This window comes from Balaenoptera ricei, chromosome 8 (assembly GCF_028023285.1).
Source record: "Balaenoptera ricei isolate mBalRic1 chromosome 8, mBalRic1.hap2, whole genome shotgun sequence".
Lineage (NCBI taxonomy): Eukaryota > Metazoa > Chordata > Mammalia > Artiodactyla > Balaenopteridae > Balaenoptera > Balaenoptera ricei.
In genome coordinates, this window is record NC_082646.1 from 69,627,038 (window position 1) to 69,648,231 (window position 21,194).

The window sequence follows — 21,194 nt, forward strand, 5'->3', positions numbered from 1 at the left end:
TCTAACCAGGACCTGGCCAGAGGGGGTCTCAGGAACTCTTTCCTGCAGGAGAGCATGCTTCCTGTCCCAGCATCCTGCCCTCCTGCATGCTCTTGACAGGACCCCCTCATGGGGCTGCAACTGTGCCCACAGCCCCTTGCCTCAGTGCTCTTCCTCCCGGTCCCCACCCGTGGTGGCCGACAGAGCGGGTCCCCAGGGGAACTGCTGAGATTTTCGTAGAGCGCTTCACCACTGTCCGTCTCCTCTTGCTGCAGAGTCAGACATCCGGCCCAGCAAGCTCTTAACCTGGTGCCAGCAGCAGACCAAGGGCTACCAGCATGTCAACGTCACAGACCTGACCACATCCTGGCGGAGTGGCCTGGCCCTGTGTGCCATCATCCACCGCTTCCGGCCTGAGCTGATGTGAGTCTGGGGCCCAGCTGGACCTGGCGAGCCCCGCATGGCCCAAGGGGACCCTGGAGACAAGGGAGACCAGGGCTGTTCTAGATGTAGAATCTTCAGGACGTAGATCAGTATTTCTCTTTGCGTACTTTCAATTTGAATTTTTTCTTCAGTTTGTTCTTTTCCCTTTGCACCGATTATTCTGCCAGCAACTTGTTTGATCTGCGTTCCTTCTATGTAAGGAGCAGAATGACTCAGGCTCAGTGATTGATTGCACTCACACACCAAACCCCCTTCATTTGGGAAATTTGAGTGTTCACAGCTTGGAGCTCTACCCTCAAGAGAGGACTTGTGGGCAAGATCTAATTCTGGGGACCAGCTTGAGGGTTTTACAGCCAAAAGAATTAGATTTGTGACCCAGATCCGTTAGCTGTATAATGTTGGGCAAGCCCCTTATCTTCTCTGAGTTTGCCGTCTTCATCTATAAATCAGGAATAATGGCAGGGTCATTAGGAAGATTGGATTATGTTTGTGGAAATGCTTTGTGATGTTGAAAGCACAATACATCTATCATGTTGTGTTTAAATCAACTGCAGTGTAACCTCACACCCATGAGCAAATTCATCCAGAAGGCTGGATGGAAACCTAGTAAAGTTTATCAATTGGTACCTTTAGGAAATGAGGTTGCCTTGGGAAGGGGATGAGCCTCTCACCTCTTACTTTATATAACTTGATCCTTTTATTTACAAGAAGCCCATATCACTTTTGTAATTAACAGGAAAAGAACGTATGGGAACTATTGAAAAGTAAAGTAGTTCATAAGTTTTCCAGTCGTTTTCTGATTTTTTCATCCCAGGTAGCAAATGACATTTTCGTGGCCCAGATCTGATTGGTTCCACCCTGAGTGAGGACAGGGTTAGCGCCTTCTGGCTGAGCCCCCCTGAGGGGTGGGGGGTCGTGGTGGGGGGATTGGAGCAAGGGCCTTGTCACTTGCAGTGCTCCTTATGGCTGAGTTTGCTCAGCTCTGCACCCCTCTGCATCCTCTCCGAAAACTTCACCTTGTTCTGATTCCCCAGCAACTTCGACTCTTTGAATGAAGATGACACTGTGGAGAACAACCAGCTGGCATTTGACGTGGCCGAGCGTGAGTTTGGCATCCCCCCAGTGACCACGGGCAAAGAGATGGCCTCAGCCCCGCAGCCCGACAAGCTCAGCATGGTCATGTACCTCTCCAAGTTCTATGAGCTCTTCCGGGGCACCCCGCTGAGGCCTGTGGGTAAGGACCTGCTTTCAGGATGAGGCTTTGCCAGCCCCTGAGCCTTCTCTGCCCTGTGCCCGCATCTGGCTGCTCTTCACACTGATGTCCTCTGTTCTGGGGCTGACCCCTGCCCTCCCTTTGCCTTTGAGCCCAAACAAGGGTGGACCCCACACACCCAGACCCATGTATGTAAGTGGGTCCTGTGTGGCAGGTGCCACATGGGGCTGGCCTGCATCTGCCCTTGTCACCGGAAGATCACTGACAGAGCGGCACCAGCCCTCTCTGCAGGCCACTGACAGCTTCAGTTGCGGGTGAGGGAATTATTTTGGAGGGACCTTGTCTCAGTGACACCCTGTGAGCTCTGGGGGAGCAGTGGATGGATCTGGATCTCAGTCTTACTTTTATTTCCTAACAGATTCTTGGCGCAAAAACTACGGAGAGAATGCTGACCTCGGCATGGGCAAATCATCCATTTCTCATAACTATCTCAACCTCACGTTTCCAAGGAAGAGAACTCCACGTGTAAGTTTCGGCCTGGGTTTGTTTTGTTTCTTCTTACACGTGGATGGGTGAGGGGAAGGGAGATGCCACGTGCTGGGTCTGTTTACGCTGATAAATTACCCAAATCGAGTGCTCACGAAGACATGAGTCGAACTCAGTCAAGTTCCCCTGCACCATGTAGCCAGCTTCAGTGCCTTCAATGTGGTTATAGGAAGGGCAGGGTAGAGAGCAAAGAGGACATGCTGGTGAGTATTTTTAAAAGTAAATCAGATTAGCTCTGCCTCCTAAGCAGGGAGATGGACACGATATCTCACTTTGTTAAGCAATTTAGATCAAGAACACGATGGCCATTTAGTAGCAGAAGTGGATGATGAGGCTACATTTACACATTCTGTTCCATTCATTTTTTTTATTCATTCATTCAACAATGTTTACTGGGCCCTGTTCATGCCAACTTTAAGGCTGAATGTTTTGTTTGTTTTTGATGAGGGGAGCAAATATACAGAGGTGAGTAATATATGGACCTTGCCTTTGAGGAGCTCAGAACCTAATAAAGAGATTCCCAAATTTTCCCAACTTATGGCACCTTTAGTGTCTTAGTAATTTTTTTTCACACTGCCCCCAGATCAAAAGCAATGCCTAAAATTTTCGTTTGTTAAGTAGTTATATCCAAATAACTTGGTAGGGGAATTTTGCAAGGTGTGTGACAGGCATCACCGTGCTTCCCTAGAAAATCTAAAATACCCTGCGGCTCCTCTCTGAGTTCACTCTGGTGCCACAGGGTGCCTTGGTACGCAGTTTGGAAACCATAGGCCTTATGCGAAATTACAGGGTAATATGAATGACGGCATCTCCATGGAAGGTATAATACAAGTTGCCTTGCATGATGTGCTCATTTTACAGATAAAAAGTGGAGGCCCAGAGATGTTAGGCTGCAGGGGCTCGCACAGAGCTTGCCTTCCCTCCACTGACTCGGCAGGGGGCTGCAGGCCTCTGCGTGCGTCTCAGTGTCTCTGGGTTGCCAACAGGCTCTTAACCGCTGGCCAGTCATGCCTTGTCCTGCCAACCCCTCCGCCCAGGGTGGGGCTGGGGCCCCATGGCCTCCTTTCTTTCCCTGGGCTATGTGATCAGTGGTCACTTTTTCCCCTGAGGGCTGTGCTCCCTGGAAGGCAGCAGCGGTTTTGCTGACTCTAGGAACTGGGTACTTAGTGCTCTACATGCCCTGTCTCTAGGAAGGGACAGGCTCGGGGGCTGGCGAGGGCGGGTGTGCGGGTCGGCTCGGGTGTAAGCAGAGCAGCTGAAAGGCTGAGCTGCACCCCACTGCCCTGCGCCCCTCTGCTCCCCGAGCTGCCCCACTCAGAGGCTCTGTGGGACACGCCATGACCCACCGTAGGTCACACTGAGCGAAAGCTGTCTTCCGGAGCCCAGTCATCGGCTTGCCCCACCTCAGCCCAGCTGCTTTTCCTTGATGACTGAGGACCCCTGCTTTGGGCTACTCCATCCCAGGCAAGCCAGTGCAGCCTTTCTGGAAACTCTCTGAGCCAAACATTTATCACTTTTCTCCGTTCACCCGCTTTCCTTCCACCACTTAGCCCACAGCTGGGAACTGGAGAGGCATGTTTAAACCTTTCACTCACCACACCTCTGTTTACAGAATGACCGAATTGAAACAGCCTGGCCAGCTCTGGCTCAGGAGGTGGGAATGGTCAAAAGTCAGCCATCAGCCAGGCCCTCCAGGCCCTCTGAGGGCGCCGGAGCGGCACTCCACTTCGCCCTGGCTCTGCTAGCAAATGCAGCGGGGATGCGTGGGCTCTGCCCGGCCCAGCCCTGGCTGATTTTGGCCCATGTCCAGTCTCCTCCAGGGTGTGCTCCTTGGCTGCCCATCTTGAGAGCGGTTAAAATCCACAGATCTGATTCCCTCGCATGGCCCCATTTAACGTCTAAAGTTTGCCCTGCTTCTCGGATAGGTAGAGAGGTTAGGTCATTGAAGTAAGTGCCTGTTGTGGGCATTAGTTGTCCCACACTTTTTCCTCAAACTGGTGGGTTGGTGGGTGTGCAAGGCCACTGGGTCATATTCTGCCCTGGCACTAAAACACCCCAGCATATACTGTCCACCACTCAACGCCAGTGCAATGGTCCGACCACGTGCAAAGTACCTTCTCCCCTTTCTATCATGTGTCTTCTTCTTATATCTGGATCTTTTTTTGGTCTGGAGAAATCTGTTTGCAGTGCTCTTTGGTCTTAACATGTCTCATGACCAAAGAGTACTGAGTCCACTCCAGGTTGCCCCTGGACACGCACAGAGGAGGTCTGCACAGGAGACTGAAAACTGCACACGTACACGGGGCTCCCCCGCAGTTACACAAGAAGATGTCAATGCAATTAGACATGCAGTTTTCACTGCCCTGGTTCACGTGCCCCTACGGACTGGAGATGCAGGCTAGGCTGCGCTTGCATGATTTTGTACACCAGAGCTCAGTCACATGATCTGTATGTACCGGTGCATCTGTATTTGGCCTCGCCCCCTCCCCTCGTCCCTCCATTCCCCTCTCTCCCCCCTCACTGACTTCAGAGGACGATCTTGATACGGGGATTGAGCAGCCCACCTTTGTTCACATGTGGGGTCTTAATCTGAAGAGGGCTCATTGTTTCTCTCCTGAGCCAGTCTTAATGGTCTCTCTCCCTCCTGGAATTTTTTTTTCTTTTTTTTAATTTAATTAATTAATTTATTTATTTTTGGCTGTGTTGGGTCTCTGTTTCTGTGCGAGGGCTTTCTCTAGTTGTGGCAAGCGGGGGCCACTCTTCATCGCGGTGCGCGGGCCTCTCACTATCTTGGCCTCTCTTGTTGCGGAGCACAGGCTCCAGACGCGCAGGCTCAGTAATTGTGGCTCACGGGCCTAGTTGCTCCGCGGCATGTGGGATCCTCCCAGACCAGGGCCCGAACCCGTGTCCCCTGCATTAGCAGGCAGATTCTCAACCACTGCACCACCAGGGAAGCCCTCCCTCCTGGTTTTTGATGTTGGTGTTAAATTCTTCTTTCCTCCCTAATCTTATTTTCCTAATAACATCCAAACTCCAGCAAAAGAGAACAACTTTGGGCAAAATTGAAGGCTCTTCCTCCATCCAGAAACTTGTTTATTTTAGAGAGAATGACTTTCCCATTCCACACCAAGAGGGTTGTGCCTCTGGTGAGTGGTAACCTACTGGGGTTGGTTATCTCTGAAGACTGGATGGCCCACGCCTGGGGAGGAGGAGAAGAGCTTAGGGATTCTGTTTTCCTCTTAAAGAAAAGCCCTTGGTCTGCTGCAGATCTGCCTCTGTCCCAGTCAGCAGCTAGAAGCCTCGTAGCATGGGACAGTTCCTGGAGACTCCAGAGCTCTTGTCACCAGGCTCACAGGTGACATCTGAACACACATATGTGGTCTCCGTCTCCTGTGTGTGCCTGTGAGTGCATACACACACACACACACACACACACACACACACACACACACTGCCTGTCTGCGCTCTCCTCGTCTTACCACACATGGGTAATGCCTGGATTTATGTCCACTTCAGTTATGACGCATCGTATATTACATACATAGTCGAGGTACCTGATCTTTGTTTTCCCCATTCTGGGCCCATTCCTTGAGGGACAACACAACACAGAAGTTGTTATTTGTCCCTGGAAAGTCCATCCTAGAAGCCAGTTGGGTGGCCCCAGGATTTATGCTGCTCAGCTGGCTGATTCCGACCCAGGTCCTCCTCTAGCGCTGGCCCTGGTGGAGTGGGGTTCACAAAGCATGACTCAGATCAGTGTCTGGTCTGAGCTGGAAGGTCCCCCTCCCAGCTCTTCTCCTTGACCCTCCTGCACAGACACTTTCCAAAGATCCAGGGGCGGTTATGTAAGAAAGTGCTTCCTCCATTCACCCAATCATTCAACACAGATTTACTGAGTCCCCGTATTATGCTGAGTTCTCAGTGCTGGGGGCACAGCAGTGAACAAAGAGGGCCAAGGTCTCTGCTGGAGGGAGCTGACTTTCCAGTGTGACTTCCTAAGTTCCTCTCACTCCCCTTCTCCAGCTCTTTTCACAGAACCACCCACCCAGCAGCCACAACTCCCACTAGGGTTCTCGTACTTCTCAGTACGAGTCTTCAGAGACTTGAAGACGGCTTAGGGAGTCAACCCAGGTACTGATGCTGCCCAGGTCAGTTAGCACAGGGCTTAAGCAACGTGCCCGCCCCCATCCCACCCTGGGCACCTGTGGTCTGCTGGTCACTGCTGAGTGTGATCGCTCTCCTGTCCTCTGTGTAACCGCAGCCTGGGATTCGGCGCTGATTTATAGAATGGGGATGCAAGCTGAAGCCCAATCGACAAATACGTATTTGGGTCTGGTGGGGATTCAGCACGTGTTCAAACCTCTCAAAGTTCCTTTGCTTGTCTGCAAAATATCGTAATAACATAAACATTGCATTGCTGCGAAGACAACGTTGAACAAGTGTGAGCTGCAGGTCTGAGCTCCTTCTCTGGCACATGGAAGGGGCTCTGTAAGTGATGGTCCCCATCCCATACTGACTAAATGAAGATGCTCGTTTTCTGAAAACGGTGAAACTAGTTGGGTTGACCACTGGCTTCCGTACTGCAATCATGACGGATCCAGCATTTTACAGTGTCATAGCGTATTTGCTCCTCTTGTTACATTTTGAGGAAGGCAGGGGACATGTTCTCATCCCAGTTTTAGAGATGGGGAAACTTGGTCTTAGGGAGATTATAATGCAGTGCCATATAGGTGGTAAATGTCAAAGCCAGAACTAGAATTCAGATTTTCTAATTCTGTGAATAGCACTAACCTAACTTAAAATGTCTAACACTTATATAGCACTTCAGAGGAGAAGAAGTATCTTATATACATGAATTTGTTCATCTTTACAATAACTTACTTATGAGCTAGATAGTGTAGTATCTTAAAAGTGAGGAAACTAAAGTCAGAAAAGTTGGGTGATTTTCCTAAGGTCACTTAGCCGGGAAGTAATTCATGTCAGAACTCGAACCCATGGCTCCATACTGCTCTGCCATTGAAGGGAAGAGCTCTCTTGCCAGTGTCACTGACCATCTTTCTAAATATCATGGTGGCCACTATACTCTCAGGACACTGCCTACAATGGCCAACCTTCTCTTCCTATGACCTAGGTCTGAATTTCTCCACCAGCTAACTAAATATAAAGTTGGGGCTAAAATCACCTTAAGCCAGGCACTATGGGAACGTGATTATCTTGTGCTGATCAAATAAATGATGAGATTGGTAGACATATGTCTTTGATTTTTTTTTAATGGAGAACACCAAGTAGTTTAATAAATGCCTTTTGGTATATAGAATCTTTCAAATCATTGGGAAATAATGATAAGAAAGTATCTTAGGGTGAAAGGGCAGGAAAAATTAATAAGAAAAGAAAGTGAGTTATTTGTTTATTCTCATACTCTCTCGGGGCACAACAAGTATTTTCTTCCCCCTTGTACCCCAATTCTCTATAGTGCTAAGCAGAGTCCAAGGAGAGGGCGTTACGGAGGCATTTTTGGCTCCCCAATAGTGATATACAGATAAGAAAAAAATTAGATAAATCTCTAGATTTGTGTTTTCTCAAGCTTTTTGTGTTAACCTAGCTCTTCTTCATAGCTGAGAATCAGTGCTTCCATGATAAATCTATAAGGAAGAACAGAGGCCCTTTGGGTTTGTATGTTGCTAACCATATAGACTGCATTTTATTGTCCCAGGGGTCAGGCTGAATCACAGGAGCTGATGTTGCCCCACCCACTTCCTTTCACCCCTCCCCCCCCAAGGATTTGGGGGTCTTTTTAGGTGCTGCTGCTGGGTACACTCCCCCCAGGAGGGTTTTCTGTGAGCCTGCGGCTAACACACTGGGTTTGGATCCACGCAGGCTCAGCTGGACCAGTCACAGCAAGGGCTGCTGAATGCAAGAGAGTAAGATGTGTTGCTCTTTGAGGGAGAAGCCAGGTCCTCATTTAAGGTGGAAACAAGGAGAACAACAGAAACCCCTGAGACGATGCATGACGTGTTCTTGTTGGGAGGAAACCCTGTACTTTCACAGGCTCGTCTCCGGGCCAGTGCAGGGCTCACAGGCCGTGGAACCAAGCACCAGACAGCCTGGGCCTCTAGGACCCGATGCTGTACATAAGGTCATCTGTTTCTCTTGGTGTTTGCCCAAACATTTGGGTTGAAATCATTTCCATTCACAGAATAATGATTTATTAGAAGCTGAGGAAAATGTTGAAGGGAAGGCGAGGCCCTTTCATCTCTTGTTTTCTGCTGCCTGAGCAAGGGAAGGGTCACATTTTTGAACAAGTATCAATGACTAAACTGTAGTTAATTCTGTCTTAAAAATTTTTTTTAAGGCGCTGGTAAATAGGAGGAGGGGCGGGATGATGGTGAGTGCAGGGGAGCAGGTGCTTGCCTGTGGAAGTAAGTTGAGTACACACTAGACTGCGTGCTGGGGGCTTTGATCATTACCGTTGATTTAGAACAACCAGGAGGTAAAGGATCCTCTGTGATGGGGCGAGGTGAGAATGTGTGGGGCTGACTGGGCAGCGTGCCTGGGTTTGAGAGGAGAGGGTGGCCAGCAGCCCTTTCAGCTGCATCCAGTGTGGAACAGAGGCTGGGAGTCAATCTGGCCCTGCTGTGGAGGGCCCCGCTGAGGGTGTCGGAGGCTCCCCCAGGGAGGGACGCATAGTCGGTGGGGACGGCTCCACGGTCCTCAGTGGGCTGGCCGTTTGGGGAAGGTCCCGGCTCGAGGTCTAACCCCAGTGTCAAGGAGCGGCTAACCCAGCAGGGTGCATGGCGAGGCACTAAATCCAGCCTGCAGCCCCATCCCAGCTCGTAACATCAGCTCAACCTGTGCAGTCCCCCTCCTTCCCTTGAGGAGATAAGTCAGACCGCAAGTGCGCCCTTGGGTGGCCTTTGCAAGGGTCATGCAATGGGCTTAGGTGGGGCAGGGTTCTCTGGATTTAAATGTCCAGATTTTGGAAGAAGAAAGTAGGCTGTAAGGGGTTATCAATGGGACAACCATGCAATTTATTGTCTAAACCAGGATAGTTTTGAAAATGAAAGGGGGCACTATTCATAATTATGCTGGGGGGAAAAGCAATACATCAAACTGTCCTGGGCAAACTGGGCTGTATGGTCACCATAGTTTTCAGGCCATATCTGATGCTACTTTGAAGTTAACATAATATCATTTACCAGTAGCTGCAACGGTGGCTGAATGGCAGGCGTAATTTGCCATCAAATTCCTGGACAGCTGATCTAAGTCCCGAGAATCCCTGCCCGTGAGGGGAGCCAGTGGCACCTCTTCGTAGGAGGTGATCTCCACGGGGCAGCATCAGCAGGCCCGGCTGTGACCACTCTGAGTCCAGGGTCATTCATTGACAGGGAGACAATCCCTGCCCATGTGACAGGGATTCTTTGTGCTTTGGAACGTTTTGACATGATTTTGGGGGCTGTGTTCCCACCCGCTTCTGACAGAACCCCTGGCTCCCGAGGTTGGGGAAGGCTCCCTCCTCTGCGCCTGAACAGAGCCGAGAGCATTTGTCACGGTGCAGGGTAATTGCTGCCCGTCTGTTTCCTGGGCTGGCAGCGGTGGCGGGCAGGGCCTGATCCCCAGTGCTGGCATCGCAGCCCTTGACAGCCCTGAGCTCACCATGCTTTCTTGGCCATCACAGGTGGACAGCCGAACCGAAGAGAATGACATGAGCAAGCGGAGGCGGAAAGGCTTCAACAACCTGGACGAGGTTCGTGTGCTCAGTGTCGGTTTACACAAAGCCCGTTTCCTGACAGCCAGTGGCCACAGCCCGCCCGCCTGACCGTGGCAGTCGCCCTGCCCTTCTTTCTTTCCTCTCTCATGAACCACTGGGTTCCAGGCTTGGCTTGATGGGAAAGAGTTGGGTCTGGTCACTAGCTATGTCACCCTCCCAGGGTATGGCTCATATCTGTAAAACACAGATGATGCATTTGCAATGGATGACATTTTGCAGAATTTTTAAAGATTAAGTAAGAGGACGGTATAACATGCCAATCATGGTCTTTGGCACCTAGGGTAATCAAGATATAATCACTATTAATAGTAAGTAGTAAAGAGGCACCAGCAGTCCCACTTTTCTCCCAGTCCTAGTTTCTACCTTTTGTGTTTTCTGTAAAGCAAATGTCCCAGCACCCACAAATGCCACCTTCTGGTGAGAGAAGAAAGTTACAGGCTACTTTGTCAAAGCCAAGCCTGAGTCTCTCTCCTGCTACTAAAAAATTGATCAGAAAAAGAGTATCAGTTCTTGCTTCCCCAGGCAGCTCTGTAAAGATACCTGAGATATATAGCTCATTCCAAAAAGCAAGCTTAGATACTGTCTGTGAACTGTAGGATATCAGCTTTAGCTAGCCTACTGGCTGATACCAAAATGATGACACAGTAGCAAGGGGGATAATTTGTAGGATACATTCATACTTCATTTATAGGACTTAGAAAAAAACTTCTTTTATCTTATATGGTTGAAGAACTGCTGCTCTTGGCTCTGGCATGAGCAAGAAGCCAGTGAACAGGGAGACAGTTGAGAGGATGAAGCCGTGGCTGATGAACTGGGCTGGAGAAGCATCCCATTCCCCAGTTACGGGTGTTGGCTCTGCCTTAAGTGCCTGTGATTCGCTCCCGCCTCCTCCCAAGAAGCTTCCCTTGGATACATTTTATCCCCGGGGGGAAGTCTTCTCCTGCCTTTCATCTGTGGCTTATTTGAGGGGGTGTCTGTGCTGTTTCTGTGGTTGGCAGCACAAGATGTAGAGTGTGGGAAGAAATCTGGTTGCACCTGCCCCTTCTGAAATGGCTCTAGTTTTCTGGGCCAGCTGTTTTGCTTAAGTCAGATTTAACCAAGCAATGATTCTCTCTAAATTCTTGCTACTCAAAGTGTGGGCCAAGAACGAGGGCACCAGTATCACCTGGCAGCTGGTTAGAAATGCAGACTCTCAGGGCCCACCCCAGACCTCTTGAATCCAAATCTGGTCTGAAGGAGACCCCCAGTGATTCATGTGCACATGAATGTCTGCAAAGGGCCGGTCTGCACGACCCACTGTCCTGGCCTACTTTGGCCTGTGCAAACAGTGACCAGCCTAGTAAACTTGCCCTCTTCACACTCAAGCCTGGATTGCTATGCAGTTACATTTCCCACTCTGAAGTAGGGAGTGACTCTTTGGCTTGTGTGTGTCCAACTCTTCAGAGTGGCTGTGCATACAAGGTTTCCCATGGGGCTGCTACTCTTAGGGAATCTTAAAAAAAAACCCAAAAAACAATTGACTATAGCTTGCCTCTTCCCATGAATTTCTTCTAAGTGAACATATCTTTGTTTTGAGAACATCTGTTCCTGGGAGGGAAATTCATTGTCTCCTCAGGAAAACTGACTACCCTCTTGACGTGACAATGCCATTTGCATTTCTGAGGTTGATGGGAGCAGATCTATGGTACCGGGGAACAGACATTCACCGGACACCCATCAGTTTTAAAGTTTTATTTTAGCAGATGAGCTAAGAAAATCTTACATAGAATTGCATTTCATAAAACAGCATAACCAACTGGTCACGGTCAACATCTAAGCAGTCACAAGTCGTGCTGATATCACGTGTCCCGAAACAAAGCAATGAGAAGGGCCCTTCACCTCCGTTACATCCGGCCCGATCTGAATCAAGTCTATAGTTCTGTTAATGGTATTGTGCCGGTGTTAATTTCTTAGTTTTGATAACAGTGCCATAATTATTCCAGATGTTAACGTTAGGTGCAGCTGGGTCTACGGTACGCAGGAACTATCTGTGCTGTCTTTGTAAGTTTTTTGTCAATCTAAAATTATTTCAAAATTAAATGTTTTTTTTTTTAAAGATAGCAACAACAGAGCAGGACTCGTTGCCATTGGGAGTGGGGCGCAGAGGAGAGAAGGGAAGCCCAGAGCCTGTGCCTTGCCTCACTGACACCCTCTCTTGCTTCCTTCACCCCCCAATTCTTCACCCTTTGTCAGCCACATGATATGTTTTGAAAACTATTCTGCTTATCATTTCATTATTATATTTGACTTTTTCAACAGTCACGTGAAGGTGGGTTACTGCTCGCATTTTACAGATTAGGAAACTTCAGAGAAGTTAAGTAAATTGCCAAGGTCCCTGGGCTGGGAGGTGAAAGAGTCAGAATTCAAACACTAAGTTTCTGGCTCCCAAGCCTAGCTGTGCCCGTCTTTGAGAAGATTCGTCCCACTTGTGAGCATTGTCTCCAGAGTGGGCATTGCTTCCTGCTTTTGCCTCATTTCCTCAGACCACAGAGGGTGTCCTTCTTCAGGAACTGTCCTTGTCCTGAGCCCCCAGGCCCCCTCCTTGATATCTGTGTTCCAGAACCAACAACCAATGCATTGATTTGGCCTTTGCAGCCTTCAGCCTTTCCTAGCCAGAGCTTGGGCTCCAATCAAGAGGGCTGTAAAGAAGGTGGAAATCAGAACAAAGTCAAGTCCATGGCAAGTCAGCTGCTGGCCAAGTTCGAGGAGAACTCTCGGAACCCCTCACTCCTGAGGCAGGTGAGTCCTGTCAAATGTTCACTGACCCTGCCTTCCTGGTGACCAGAACCCTCTGAGAAGCCAGCAGAAATGTCAGGCCAGCACTGGATTTCAGGTGTGCCAGCCAGACCTGGCTCAAAAGGAGTCTCAAGCTTCTTCTAGATCTGGAGTCAGACTTTTCTAAAAGGGGCTGGATAGCAAATATTTTAAACTTTGGGGACCATCCAGTCTCTCTTGCAATGACTCAATTCTGCCATTGTAGCATGAAAGCAGCCATGGACAATCTGTAAACAAATGCACGTGGCCATGTGCCAATAAAACCTTATTTACAAAAACAGGCAGCGGGCCTGATTTGGCCCGAGGACCGTAGTTTGCTGATGCCTATTCTGCACTGGGGAAGAAATCCTTTCCCTGATTTTGCTTTGCTTTGCAACCATGACTTGTTTTGCAGCCATCTTTGAGATGGTGGAGCTTTAGAGATGCTGATTGCCCAGTCCCTGGTGAGAACACCCATCCAAACCAGGGTCTTAGCTCCATGTGGGCCCATAGGAATGGGGACCAACCTCGAGAGTGTCCCCTGGTGCCCCCCTCTCCTTGTTCCCTTGGGTCAGGCTGGCAGAGCTGTTGCGTCTGACCAGGGTCCATGTGAGGCTGAAGGAGGTGGGATGCTGTGGGTCAGGCTGCAGACCCAGCTGACTTCTCTTGGCCTCTGACTTGGAGTCTGCACTTGGATGTTTCCATTTGCTCCCCCGAATTCCTCTGGGGCACCACTGTCACATTACAAAAGCTTGGGACAAGGGGTTCAGTTTTTCTTTGGAGAACATCTGTCACATGACAGAATTAGGCTCCTCTCAGGAGAAAGGCAAACAATTGGTTAATTCTGTTTAGAGACAATTATAGACATCTTCCTAGTCTTGATGTAGACCATGCCCCTCCTGTACAAACCGACCTTCCCCAGGAAGCCAGGTTTTATTATAAGAGGGCCATGTTCCTAAGACTTGTAACTGTCTGAATTGTTTTCTCAACTGTCCCTCCTGGAGGCTTGGCCCCTTGCAGCCCCCAGGTATTGATGAGGGCTCTCTTCCTTCAGAAGGACTGTAGCATCCCTTTCATCTAGTGGGCAGGAAGGACTTTGGGACTCGCCACCCTGGCCTGGTATGTGCCTGCCCAGTGCCGCGGGTCTGAGCCAAAAGCACTGCCTCCTGGGGATTCACACGTTGTCCAAGAGAAGGGGACCATGGGACTTGCTGTTCACACGGACAGAGGGCCGGGGTTCAAGTTTCCCAGCTGGGCCCAGCTTGTCAGAGCTCAGGCCAGGGCTCGCTCAGCATCTTCAAACTCTCTCTCCCTGACTCTCCTCCTCTCCTCCCTCCAAGTGTCTGTCTGACTCGCCTTTTCCTTCCTATTTCCTGCGGCTGCTTTTTCGGACTCACCTTCCTCCTCCCAGGAGCACCGTGTCTCAGGGATAGGTAAGCCCATACTGCGCTCTTCCTCTGACTCTCCTGTTAACTCTCGCCGTCCCAAGCCAGAGGAGCCCACACCCAGCCCATCACCAACTCTGAAAAGGCAGGTAGGGCTCTTTCCAGTGGATGCTGTCTTGGTGAAACCAGAGGGAACTTTGATCCAGAGGGGTGGGGTCCGTGGCTGTCTCTGCACCCCACATAGGGCTGACTGTAGATTCTCTGGGAAGGCAAACACAATTTGAGGTTACGACCCTTATACGTAGGAATAACCAAGTATGCAGCATCTTAAAATACATGCCAGTCAGGGGTATCGACTGACCAACTACCATGCTCTTGGTGCTTTATTTGCTTGGGGAAAAACAGACCACACCACACAGGGTATTTTGCGTGATGCCCCTGGGACACTTAGCTTATTTGTACACCTCTTGAGTAGGCTGATTTCTAAATCAATGGAGAAGTGACAGTGATGGTGGAATGGGCTCAGGTGGCCAGCTGGCCGCATGCCATTGAAGGGGTAAGACTGGGATGTGGTTAGACCTCCCCTGGTGTCTGAGCAGATGAGGACCTACCCAGTGGGCAGGGAGGCAGCCAGGAGCCATGGGCTGAGGCTTTTTCCAGCTAATATCTCTGGGTTTGGAATTTGAACAGAATCACTATTATTGACCGCAGCACTCAAAAGTGCCCGGTCAGCATTAGGAATTTTGTGTTGCTTCTCGGGGAGTGGAGGTCAAAGGAGGTCAGTGTGGACATATTGCAGTGATTCTATGTGTGTGTAAGAATCATCTAGAGAGCTTTATTAAAAATATCAATCTCTGGTACCCACCCCCTGACCAATTAAACCTGAATATCTGGGTGTTGGGCCCAGACTTTGGGAACCAGGGTGGTACAGGCTCTGATTCAGTGGGTCTGGAGTGTTGTTAATAACAAGACGGTATTGTTAAGGAGGATGTCAGGTGATTCTGATGCAGGTGGTGGAAAGTCAGCACCCAAGGTTAGTTCGGAATCTGACTCAAGGTGGCATCTGGCGTGCCCTTGTCCCTGGTCCTCGTGGGGATTCCTCACGGTGGCGGGGCATCCACGGGAGGGCGGCCACAGTTGGGAAGGAAGCTTGACTTTCCTTCTCCCCCAGTTCCCCTTGGTGGTTGTGACGGGGCATGTGCTCCGAGAGCTAAAGCAAGTGTCTGCTGGCGGCGAGTGCCCGAGCAGGCCCTGGAGAGCCCGAGCCAAGTCTGACCTGCAGCTGGGCGGGCCTGAAAATCCCGCCAGCCTGCCTGCCACCTGCCAGGGAGCGCTGGCCCTCTCCGGGGTGCTGCGGCGGCTGCAGCAAGTGGAAGAAAAGGTTCTCCAGGTGAAAGCCTCGCTCTTTGCCCTGTCTCTGCCCTGCCTGTGTCTAGGCTGCCTTCCTTTCCTCCCCTCCCTCCTCCTGTCCAGGGCGGGTGCCGTCTCCGACTCCTCCTCCCCATCACCCATCCTGCCGCATGTGCTGAGGGCCGCAAGCCCACCTGGCTGCCTCCCCGCCTCTCCCCTCACAGTGTCTGTCTCTTTCTCTTTTTTCTCTCTCCTTTCTCACCTTGGCTGCAGAAAAGGGCTGAGAATTTGGCCAACAGGGAATTTCACAAAAAGAACATTAAGGAGAAGGCGGCTCACCTTGCCTCTATGTTTGGACACGGGGATTTCCCGCAGGTAAATGCGGGGCTTTCAGAGCCCCCAGGAACCCAGGTGTTGGACATCCAGGGAGGTTACTTGTATCAGTCTCTGGCGATTCATTTCTTCCTTCCTCCTCCCTCTGTAGCCTGAAAAGCTATTCACTTTTTAAGTCACCAAAGGATTTGGACTGGCGTCTAAAAAAGCTCCAAATGAGAAGATTCAAAATAATTAGACAAATCATGACAAAGGGAAAACCAAGGCAGAAAAGCGGGCTCAGGTCATAGGAAAACATTACTGAACAGAAACATGTGTGCTGTCAGATCTTAGACAGCTTCTGAGTAGGCTGAGCTTCCTAGGGGTCAACACAAAGAGGGAAAGCTGGTCAATTGCAGGAATCACATCACAGTGCCTTTAAGGTGAAAGCAAACCAGTTGCTCATGAAGTCTGGGGACAGGATGGAGAGATGCCCCCGTGGTCATGATCGGGGAGACCGTGAATGTCGAGGTCAGCCACGTGCTGTAACCTGTGCTCTGCTTTCGCGAAAGGCAGCACCAGCCAGAAGAATGGCCTTGCCTCAGGATAGAAAGCACAGCCCCCGCCCCCGGCCAGGCACTTATTTAGAAACTTGCTGAGAAGAAGAGGGTGTGCTCACAAGGAGATGACAGAGTTGAGGATGAGGCCCCGCTGCGCTTGTACGTGTAAGGTGCTCCCTTGCCTGCAACAAGCCTGGTCTCTAGAACATACCGCCTCTGCTGCTTTCACCCGGCCTCCTCCAGACCTGTGTCCTCTGCTACTTGGCAGAGTCATAGACATGGGAAAGATACTTTGCCTTTAGTGCATTTTTAGGGTTCCATGTGGCTGCAGAGGTCCCTGCTGGAGCATCTACCCCAGAGTAGCCTGGCCTTGTCCTTTCCTAAGCTTGCAACTACTACTTCATACCAAGCTCCAGAGTGAGGCCTTCAGGAGTCAGTGCTGGTGTCAGCAGCAGACGTAGGCAGGAGCAGGATGGCTCTGCTCCAGCTATTTTGATGTGACGAAGGAGCCAGAAAAGTTGTAGCAGAGTGAAGTGTAACCAGCGGTCAGATGGTCCTGCTGGGCTCCAAAGACACAGGCTACCTTTCTGTCCCGAGACGTGGGCCTGGATGTCCTTTCCCTTCCTTGGATGTGTGGGCTTGGGGGCTGCATCGTCGAGGCGAGCATCACTGTGCGTTTCCCTGGGGATAATCATAGTTTCCTCTGTTTCTGTTCTGTGCAGAATAAACTACTCTCTAAAAGCCTGTCTCACACTCATCCTCCGTCTCCTCCCTCCTGCCTTCCATCTCCTGATTCAGCTGCTACTTCCTCTCCATCGACTGTTGACTCTGTTTCTCCAGCCAGAAAGGTAGTTGTCCTGAACAATTAGCTTCCCCCACTCCCTGCATGTTCTGAGATATTCTCCTGCTGTGCTCCACCTACACAGACAACCATCTGAATCTTGGCTTGGCCGGGAGGAAAATTTGTAAGATACTTTACATCGGTCCTGGGTTTGGTTTTGGTTTTGTGCTGGAGCAAGAAACAAAGCAGAAGAGGCAGCACACAAAACCTTATCAAATGGTGCTTGCTTGTTCAGCATGCCCTCGCTGGGCACCCACCGTATGCCAACCACCGTGCCAGATGCTGAGAAAACAAAGAGGAGGGAGGTACAGTTCTCTTATACAGTGTAGACGGCAAGCAGCACCTCAGCATAGAAATGTGTCACATTTTACCACATGATGTTGCCAAATTTGGCTGGTTTTGGCCTAACAAAATGGCGGTCTCACGTGGTGAACCTCAGACAGTACTATTCATTCATTCTATGAGAGGTTTAAGAGGCAAGATTCTAGGAACCCAGAAGGGAGAAGCCTGGGAAGGCTTCACAGCAGAGGTAATATGGGAGCCAAGTGTTAAAGATTATATGGAGGGATTTTGCTAGAAAGAAGTGTAGGGGAAGGGCATTTTCGAAAGGATCTGGCATGTGGTAAGGAAGGCAGATAGGACTTGCATGAATCAAAAGACATTTCTGGTGCAACTCGATTTTCAGATAAAGGTATTTATGGGAGTGCAGAGAATGAGGTGAGAGTCAGCCTGCTCTTTTTGCGTTAAAGGAATTCATTCTGCCCTCTTGTAAAGAGGCACGGAAGGATCTGCTCTGAGTTCTGGAAGGATAACGCAGGTAGCAGTGTAGAGGGTGGAGAGTTGGTGGGGAGCTAACGTTGGTTGAGTAGATAATGAAATGCGTCCGTGAGCAATGATTAAGTTTGGGTTCTGGAGCACTTTTCATGTTTTTTTACTTGTCTTGCTGTTACCTAATATGCCAAGAACACTACCAGGCTGGCGTGGGAGGCGGGCAGTCTCCGGAGAAGCTTAGCCCCTGGAATGGATGAGCCTAAAAATGGACGTGAAGCCCACCTGGTTAGCTGTTGCTCATGGGAGTAGGTTGGAGCCTCTTTCTGGAAGACTGTGTTTCCCTGAACACCTCCGTTCCGTCTGTTCCCACCTGGGCCCGTCTCCACGTGCGGTGCTGAGTGTGCCCCTGTCAGAGTTACTGCTCGTTCATTTCCACCCCGTTAGACCGAAGCACAAACCAGCCACCTGCTGGTGCATTAGGGAGAAGTCAGGAGCTGCCTCCTGGGAGTCCCACCCCCACTGACCTCCACTGCTGTGGGGAGAGGAGTGCAGGCAGGGTCCCCAAGAAAGGAGCAAGGAATATTAGGAGCCCCACCCGCTCCAGGGTCCCCAGTGTGGATGAGAAGCATCGCTGGAAGGGCAGCAGGAGGCGATGCGGGGAAGCACAAGCACTTCCCGTCTTCAGCTCCGCCGAACCACAGCCACGGCTGACATGCCTGGCATCTTGTTCCAGGTCAGCTTTGCTTAGCCCTTTGACCTTCAACATTGACGTCAGGAGACTTGTCTGGGCCTCCATTTTCTCATCAACAAGAGAGTGATTCTTGGCTCACGTGATAGTGAGCTCTGTGGGTGAAGACTGGCACATTTGTCATCGCCATCACCAAGGCTTCAGAGTAGCCTTTGTGCCCAGCTTGGGAGAAGAGCCTTCCCTGGGGGGGGTACTTCCTGCTGTGGAAAAAGGTCACTGGCACCCTTGACAGGCTGATGGGAGGGGCAAGGGCACCTGGGCACAGGCAGGCAGTGGCTGGCGCGCCTGGCCGGGCAGCCGGGCCCACACCTTGCTTCCCTCTGGCCCAGCCCCTTTCCGGCTAGCCCCGGGCATGCCCTCTCTCGCCTCTGCTTTTCTTTTGTCCTTAGGAAGTCCTGACTTGGTCACTGCCCTCTAGAGTTGAGAGCAGAGGTGGGACAAGAGAAGCCACCACACGTCCCAAGTCCCCTGACTTGGTTTCCAATAGGTATTAGTTGTCTAGGTGATGGCAAGAGGCAGCCTGCCCAGGTCCACGTGGAGCTGCCGGGGCCTGGCAGAGACGCTTCTCATGGTGAGACTATCCTGTCACATCATCATCACATTCCACTGCAGCCCTTGGCTGCTTCTCCACTGGGCTCTTCAAGCAGCTTTAAACCAATGTCACTCATTAAGCCATTGAGTGAGCGTTCATTCATCCAACAAATATTTATTGAATGACAGCTGGTGTCAGGCACTTCACTCTTGGGATACACATCAATGATCAGTAGTTACCTTCCTGCCCTGATGAGGCTTGCATTCTAATAGAGGGAGGTAAATAATCAGCAATCATATAATATATAGGTAAATTGCATGGCGTATCAGAAGGCAATTTTTCCCATGGAAAAATTAGAGCAGGTAGCAGGGACCTGGCATGCTGGGAAAGGGTAGCAATTTCCAATGGGGTAGCAGGAGGGCTCTTCCTGGGAAAGAGAATTGAGCAGAAGCAGAGCCTCAGAGAGGAAAACAAAGGTCCAGGGAGGAGACTAGTTCCCAGGGCTCCTGGCTCCAGCCCATGTTCTCTCCTCTGTGCCACAGCAGCCAAGTATGAATGGAGGCCTCGTCAGAGGGACCAGCCCAGAGGTTATGTGTGTGTAGAGCCTCAAGCCCAGGCTCAAGGAGGGCTGCAGATGGGGTGGGTGGGCTTCGGGATGGCCAATCCCAGGTCCTCTGGTCCCCACCTCTGCAGGTTTGTTCTTTGTTTCTCCCAGGTTGGGGTAGAACAATTGCTCCCTGTTTTGTTTTGTTTTTTTATATCCCATCTCCCAAGCCAGCCTTGGCCATCAGGTGATGGTGTAATTGGGCTATCTTAATAGCTTCTGACTTACTAATTACAGGCTGATGAGCTTTTCACTGTGTGGCTGGGAATGATTGGGGAGCTCTCAGAAAAGGCCACCCTAGGACACTTACTCTGTCTGTGCCTTTGTTTCTCCATTTGTAAAAAGGACCCAGCTTGGACCTGACACCCCCAGACCCCTCCAGATCGCACCATGAAGCCACTGTAGGCAGTTAAGCACAGAGTGGTGAATTTCCAGCTTCAAGCAGTTTTGGAAAGGATATTGCCAGTTGCACTGCTCCCCTGCCCCACCTGCAACTTTCCTCCCTCTCCCGGACCCCACCCCAGCATTGATTCCACACTGGGCTTTGCACGTGCAGAATCTGAGAGAGTGATGGCCTCCTCTGAGGAGAGAATTAGCTGCCCCTTAAAGTAGGTGACAACCTGGTGACAAACAATTTCATTCAGTCCTGGTGGAGCTCTGAGAGCCTCTCCCCTGGAGAGAGCCTGGGGCCTTAATGCTTCTTCCCAGCAGATTATGGGCTGCTCTGATTGCCCAGTGACTCAAGTTTGCCTTGATTCAGGGCAGCCAGAGGAAGGAGAATGCACTTGGAAACTGATGCTTAGTTCTTAGCAACCTCCTGGCAGGCAGTGTGTTTCTCTTCCTGCCCTGGAGCCCTACACCTTAATTCTGAGGATCCAGGGATAATCACCTCCTCAGAGGAACAGACTTAGTCAAACTTGTCATGAGGATCTCGTGCTACTCACAGGGATGCAGACTTGGGTTACCAATTCCAGGAGATGTAGCCAGGGCTCTGCCTTCATTCAGACTACACTTGCCTACCCTCTCAGATTGGCATGTCGCCTTACATTTCAGAGTGATGCAGCTGGGGTTTTGGCCTGAATAGTCACAGGGAGTCTTGAGGCCCTCTCGTTTGGGACCCAAATTCTTACCGGAGTCTTATCTTTTAAGACCGTGGGCTATGGGATCATGCCCAGTCTGATCATCCCATCAAACCAGCCCTCCCGGTAGCTCTGTCAGCTCCTATCAACCCTTAGCTAACTTCTTTCTTCAAAGCAGGAGACCACTGACAATTCAGCCTTTAGCATGGCTGCTAGCCATTTACCAAGGCTGGTGAGCTCTTGCAAGATCAAGATGGCAGTCGAGTGTT

General features: G+C 50.6%; 1 protein-coding gene across 5 annotated transcripts in view; it reads left to right on the forward strand.

Moving 5' to 3' along the window:
- The window catches only part of MICAL2 (microtubule associated monooxygenase, calponin and LIM domain containing 2), a 218,993-nt gene that overhangs the window by 107,849 nt on the left and 89,950 nt on the right, over positions 1 to 21,194 (forward strand). For 4 of the 5 annotated variants that reach the window (XM_059931145.1, XM_059931149.1, XM_059931146.1 and 1 more), the window contains exons 13-21: positions 255 to 402; positions 1,458 to 1,657; positions 2,055 to 2,161; positions 9,858 to 9,926; positions 12,585 to 12,728; positions 14,155 to 14,277; positions 15,300 to 15,518; positions 15,752 to 15,853; positions 17,073 to 17,198. In XM_059931145.1, coding sequence (XP_059787128.1) covers positions 255 to 402; positions 1,458 to 1,657; positions 2,055 to 2,161; positions 9,858 to 9,926; positions 12,585 to 12,728; positions 14,155 to 14,277; positions 15,300 to 15,518; positions 15,752 to 15,853; positions 17,073 to 17,198 — 1,238 coding nt within the window. The remainder of the gene's footprint in view (positions 1 to 254; positions 403 to 1,457; positions 1,658 to 2,054; positions 2,162 to 9,857; positions 9,927 to 12,584; positions 12,729 to 14,154; positions 14,278 to 15,299; positions 15,519 to 15,751; positions 15,854 to 17,072; positions 17,199 to 21,194) is intronic. The other variant, XM_059931150.1, reaches the window with a different exon arrangement.